The sequence below is a fragment of the Pistacia vera genome, unplaced genomic scaffold (genome assembly GCF_008641045.1).
Source record: "Pistacia vera cultivar Batoury unplaced genomic scaffold, PisVer_v2 Contig462, whole genome shotgun sequence".
Classification (NCBI taxonomy): domain Eukaryota; kingdom Viridiplantae; phylum Streptophyta; class Magnoliopsida; order Sapindales; family Anacardiaceae; genus Pistacia; species Pistacia vera.
This window is the reverse complement of record NW_022196293.1, coordinates 766,517-772,797: the sequence shown is the minus strand read 5'-3', so window position 1 is coordinate 772,797 and position 6,281 is coordinate 766,517. Positions and strand designations below refer to the sequence as shown.

At 33.2% G+C, this 6,281-nt stretch overlaps 1 protein-coding gene across 1 annotated transcript; it reads left to right on the top strand.

Annotated features, from left to right (window-relative positions):
* Positions 1–393: 393 nt before the first annotated feature.
* LOC116145542 (eukaryotic translation initiation factor 3 subunit H-like) lies at positions 394–5,878 on the top strand. Its single transcript, XM_031430992.1, has 12 exons — positions 394–533; positions 619–698; positions 804–920; positions 1,009–1,112; positions 1,985–2,051; positions 3,369–3,502; positions 3,586–3,634; positions 4,061–4,132; positions 4,227–4,328; positions 4,404–4,471; positions 4,695–4,847; positions 5,653–5,878. The coding sequence occupies exons 1-12, from the start codon at positions 524–526 to the stop codon at positions 5,708–5,710; spliced, it is 1,014 nt and encodes a 337-aa protein (XP_031286852.1). The 5' UTR covers positions 394–523; the 3' UTR covers positions 5,711–5,878.
* Positions 5,879–6,281: the final 403 nt, after the last annotated feature.

The window sequence follows — 6,281 nt, the reverse complement described above, 5'->3', positions numbered from 1 at the left end:
TTTTTTTTTTAATTAAGGTTAAAATTTGTATGAACAGTGGATTACCTCGATAATCTTTTAATAACATCTGTTGAGAAGGTAATTTGATTACCTCTTATATACCAACCATAACAACTATTGACAATAAAAGATTACCGTAATCTTTTATTACTTGATAATCAAATAATGTAATGTTTGTAATAAAAGATTAGATTACAGAAATAATTTTCTAAGACCCTACCCTTAACCAAATGCACCTTGAGAGTGTATAAATTAAACCTCAACACATTGACACCGCTCTCCTTGTAGGATTGATTGAATAAAAGAATAAAGGCCCAAACCTTTCAGCCCAGGTGGCCTGAGCCGTTCACAGGCCCAATCAGTTCATCTCTTTAAGGGAACAATAAAAATACAAAAACATAAAAAGCCTAAGCTTTCTACTCGGGAAAGACCTAACAATCGACTAAGTTTTTTGCAGACGCAGACGCTCTACACCAGAGCAGAGACCTTCCTTATTCGTTTAGAGAATTAATTTTTCACAACAATGGCTAATTGTGAGTGAACCTGTCTCTTTCCAAATCTATATTCATACAAATTATGTGCCTTTATTGTAAAATTAGGTTTTGATTTATTTTGCAGCCATGGCAAGGTCGTTTCTTCAAGTAGCGGCAACGGAAGAAGTTGCTACTCCTCTAAGAGTTGTTCAAATCGAGGGACTGGTATTTTTCTCACTCTCTCTTTTTGTTTCATATTTCGATTTTATGCTTTTTATTAATCGTTGATGATGGATTAATATATTTATTTAATTAAAAAATGACAAACAGGTTATATTGAAGATAATAAAACACTGCAAGGAGTTTTCACCGGCTTTGGTGACTGGTCAGCTTCTAGGGTTGGATGTTGGTAGCGTTCTTGAAGTTACTAACTGTTTCCCCTTCCCGGTATGATAAACTTTTTTTACTTTAATTTCCCAAGAAAATATAAAATTATGGTGTAATTATTTACTATTTTTTTCGAATACAAGTACAGATCCAGGAAGAGGATGAGGAGATTGAGGCTGATGGTGCTAATTACCAGCTTGAGATGATGAGGTGTTTGAGGGAGGTTAATGTTGATAACAACACTGTCGGATGGTAAGCCTTGCCAAATTTAATCTCCAGCTTCAGATTATTGGTTAATAACTGTCCTATTTGCTCAAAGTGTGAAAAAGAAAATTTCTAGGGTTTTAAAGATTCAATGAAACTTTTCATTAGCACCCTTCACAACAAATTACAAATTGAGGACAAAGTTTAAAGGTGTTTTTTTTTTTTTTTTTTTAATTTTATTTTAAATAAACATACTTATTCTCGCTTTTCAGTTAAGTTTTAAGTGATTTCACTTCCTGAAGGATTGTACAAGTTCTGTGAAGTTCAAATTGCATAGTACTTTAGGATTGCTTGAGTTCACTGTAGTATGTCAAAGCTTCCTTGATATGAAATTCCTACAGCTTGAAAGTTAGATACCATGAATTAAGAAATCAAAAGATAATCGGCCTACAGAGAGAATTAGACGAGAAAGAAGTCTCAATAGTGAGGCTAATTAGGCTTTGGAAAGTATAGGAAAGGGGTAAAAGAGAGTAAGCAGCTTTTGAATGTTTAGTTCCAACTAAATTTCGTCCTCCTTAGTGCAGCCCTAAATTGATCCTTTCTACGATCTTATTTACTAATCAATGAGCCCTTACCTAATGTTTAATTATTCTAAGCGTCCTAAAAGTAGGTTGAATTTAACTCAATTTTTTCTTTACAAATTGTAAAAAATAATAGTTGGATACAATTTTCATAAATAAAATTCAATGTAAAAATAAAGTTCGGGGATCCTTTCACTTTGCTTGCATCAATTATTTACTGTAACATTTTTTGTTCATTGGTTGAAGGGATAATTTGTTGCAATACCAATGAAATAGGTTGCATTGGTTCTTCTTAATCTTTTTCTCAATTTAATGAATTCTTTTCTCGAATGTTTTCAGGTATCAATCAACAATGCTGGGCTGTTTTCAGACTGTAGAACTGATTGAGACATTTATGAATTACCAGGTATGTTTGTTGTTTGCCTTCTGTTCCTTAGTGAAAGGATATGCTCTCCAAATCACTGTTATAGTACTTTTAGCCCTTTATTGTGTGAGTGCCTTTGTCAAGCAACATTTGTCATGTTTCACTTGCTGTAATGCAGAACAGGAATGCTTTTTTTTCTGTGGAATGTAGGTTTCTGAACTATTAGTAAGAGTTTTTTTTTTTTTTTTTTCGTCTAAAGCAATGGCTTTTAGATTGATTCTGGTTTCACAATAACAAAATTGTAAGAAGTTTACTTGGGGTTTAGAGTTTAGGGTTGAAAGTTGAGACGGTGAAGAAGAGAAGAAAAATCAAGATAAGCCTGGCATTTACACCTAGGGGGTTCCGAAGCAATCACATCTAGGAAAAAAGTAGACAGGTGCCAAAGCAAAGGTCCAAATTTCCTCAATCATACAGGAATATAATTTCTAAATGGGGAAAAAAAAAAAAAAAAAAACTGACTTTTTACTATGGAACAACACATATAATTGGCTATAAAATACAAGTAACATGACTAAACCAAGATAAGATACATGGGCATTGCTACAGCTCATTCCAGCAATTCTGGAAATAGAATATCTACCTTTGATTCGTTAAACTTAATAAAACTTTGTGTTATTTGAACCAGCAAAATTCAAAGGTACTCAAAGTGTTTAGTCCATCATCTGGTTGATTACGTGTTTTTCTGTTATGCGGGTAAGAGTGTGCTGATTTCTTTGTATTTATATGCAAAGCATAAAATATTTATTATATGTACGAGTGTGGAAGGGCTCTAAAGGTTTCCATAGATGTTAAGGAGAAATATTCTGTAAGTTTATGACATAACTTCTCATTTAAGTCAGCCAACCATATGGTATCAAATTAAGCAGAAAGTTTGTTGAGCTGCCTGGCTAGTGCAAATTTTTTGGGTGGAAATTTAGCGTATCCATGAAAATTCCGTGTCATGTGGCTCCTTGTCATAGATCAAATAGTCGGTCCACGCATTCAATTCTGACACCTTTTTTGTCTGAACACCTTGTTTTATGTCTGTTTACTCTTACCTTTATGGGTTTGTTATGTATGAGATCTCCATTTTGAATAGCTGCTAATGATAACTAGATAGATTTGATCAATTATATATTTAGTTCTGTTTTCTTGAATATTTTTGTCGCACAAAAATAAGGGAAGAAAGAAATGACTCAAAAATGAAACATCTTACCATATTGATGGAACCTCTGTTTTATGGCATCTAGTTTTCATGATCGCTTTTTTCCTTTCATTTTTTCCCTGGTTTCATTTGTACTTCATTTTGTGTGGTTGCAGGAGAATATTAGACGTTGTGTGTGCATAATTTATGATCCTTCAAGGTCAAATCAAGGTGCCTTAGCTCTCAAGGCTTTGAAGCTTTCTGATTCTTTCATGGATCTTTACCGCAATAACAACTTTACCGGGGACAAGTATGGGAATTTTATGTTTTCGTTTCAAAAAATATTGGCTTATATGAATTATCAAATTTCAATGTTTGTATTTTTTCCAACAGGTTGAGAGAGAAAAACTTGTCATGGGTGGATATTTTTGAGGAAATTCCTGTAAGCTTATGAACTATTTCTTCTCTTTGTGCAAAATTTTAATCATTTCTATTATTTCTTGCTATTATTTTTTGTGCTGTTACCTAAATCCTTTTTCAGAAGAAATAATTGTATGCAGTTGTAACATTATTTCTCTTCCTGGGTGAGGGAGAATCAAAAAGCACTTCTATGTAAAGGTCATTCATTTAAGAGTTTATTTTCCTCCGTTGTGAGATCTTAGTCATTGTTGATCCTGATTATTGGATGAACTGGCATAATTTGTGCCTTGGTTTGCATTTGACTTCTAGCTGCTACTGATGTATATTTCAAATATCATTTATATCTGGTGGTGGATGGTGTGACAATTAGTATTTTCTGTTGATGCTTTGTCTTATTTGATTTACAAAAAGAACATTGTTTCAATTTGTGGTGGTGTTTGTATCACAGATAAAAGTCTCAAATTCTGCACTTGTCAGTGCTTTTATGACTGAGCTGGAAGCTGATACGCCAGTCACCCAGGTAAAATAGCAACTGTAACTGGAGAACTTACAGGATCATCATGTTTATAATTTTTCAGTTTAATCTTACTGTGGATTATTTGGTTCTGTGTTAGTGTGATTATGACCGCCTGCGATTATCAAGCAGTCCATTTTTAGCCAGGAACGTGGAATTTTTAATTGAATGCATGGATGATTTATCAGCAGAACAACAAAAGGTTTGTGTCCTCTTTTCCTAGTATTGTAATAGTGTCTGTACTATTACTTTAACATGATTCATGTTTCTCTTCCAGTTCCAATATTATTACCGGAACCTGACACGCCAACAGGCCCAGCAGCATGCATGGCTTCAAAAGAGAAGGTTATTTTTTGGCTTAACTTTTAATAAACATGTTATGTGTCTGTATTTCATATGACCAGCATGCATGTGTCATATGAGACTTCAGATGTTAACAGATGCCTCTTAAGTTCCTTCTGACAATTTCTATTCTATTTTATAGTATTTTTTGAGGTTTTTCTTTAATTGTACACTCATATGCATCAGTCAATATAACTAATATGCTGGATTCTGTTTTGTTTTGCAGGGATGAGAATAAGGCACGTAAAGCTGCTGGAGAAGAACCTTTACCTGAGGAAGATCCTTCAAATCCCATCTTTAAGCCAATCCCAGAGCCATCCCGGTTAGAAAGCTTTCTTGTAACCAATCGAATTGCAAACTACTGCAACCAAATCAATGGGTATGTTATAAATCTTAGAAGACTTTCATAGATTGCATTCTGTCACGCCTCTTTTGATTGCAAAATGGCTACCTGGTCTTTACCAAGATTTCGTTTGAATATGACATAACTCAAGGACGAAACCTTGTACCATGGCCCTTGCTGATTTTGAAGAACAATTAGATGATTTGGTTTCAAAATCTATTGATGATATTAAAGCTTTGCGTTTTTTTTTCTCTTCATCATCTTTATATTTATTAATTTAATTGTTGTGCAAGTTTTTAGGGTGGGAGGCATAGGATGTTCATGGGGAATTTTATTGCCTCTTACCCTTTTGACATTTTGTTTCATTGATATGATGCGACATGATTTATGTTGAGATAATCCAGCAACCCTGACAATTCACTTTCTGCACTTGTTTTCAGTGTGGGTTTATTTTCTTGGATTTTTGTCACCAAAATAAAATTTAATTATACCAATTTCTAACCGCTAGGATTTGATGCTTACGACCTTAGCTGTTGAAAGTGGAGTTATGATATCACTTGCCTCCAAATTCCTGTAAAATAACTTCTTTAGATTTTTTTGTTGTAATTTATTCCTTGATCAGATCTAGTACTTAATAGCAAATTTTAGACTCTATTATGGTGTCCCCTACACACACACACACGGAAACCTTATGCCTTTGCTTGTCTTTGGGGAGTGAAGTTAAAGATTATAAAATAGGGTAGAGACCTCAACAGTTTTTGTTGTCACCTCTGCGGCGGTCCTGTCTTGCTGTCTTTTTACTAGTTCCAGTGATTGATAAATTTTGTTTTATTGCTTGCAGGGTTACAGGACAGAGTTTCAACAGACTATATTTGATGAAGGCTTTGCAAGATAACTGATTTAAAGCTTGATAAAATCTGAAAGTGGCATTATTCAGCCTGTTCATCGTTGGTCTTGGATATAGCTGGTTTACCTTTTGGAAGACGAAAATTTTGGAGTGGCAAGTAGGAAAATGTTATTTGTAATTTGTGTTTGGTAAGGGATCTTTTTTTTTTTTTTTTTTTTTTTTTTAAATGCAATTTGGCTATCATTTTTCAATACTCAAGTTTAGAGCATTACAAGACCCCCAAAATGTAGAAGGCAAATTAATATACATGATAAGAATTGTTGTAGAATACCGTTGATCTGTTTTTATTTATTTGTAATTTGTGGTTTTGTTTTTACTTTTATTTTTTATTCCTAAACTAATATGGAGAAATCAGATATGATCATTGAAGTATGTATGGATACTATGGAATAATAAAAGATTTAGTTATATGCCTAAAGTTTAGCTGTAACATATCAATTTAAAAAATTGTTTGGATTTTCCTAATCAAATTTATATGGTTAAAGAGTAGTTTTAGAATAATTTATAAATGAAGGATGGCAACGAAAAAATAAAAAATTTTGCTCATCAATCACTTTAAATCT

Excerpts from the sequence above, each read along its gene's own strand:
- LOC116145542 (XM_031430992.1), top strand. Across the intron at positions 921-1,008 it reads CTAACTGTTTCCCCTTCCCG|ATCCAGGAAGAGGATGAGGA; the intron begins GTATGATAAACT and ends ATACAAGTACAG. Across the intron at positions 3,503-3,585 it reads AACAACTTTACCGGGGACAA|GTTGAGAGAGAAAAACTTGT; the intron begins GTATGGGAATTT and ends TTTTTCCAACAG.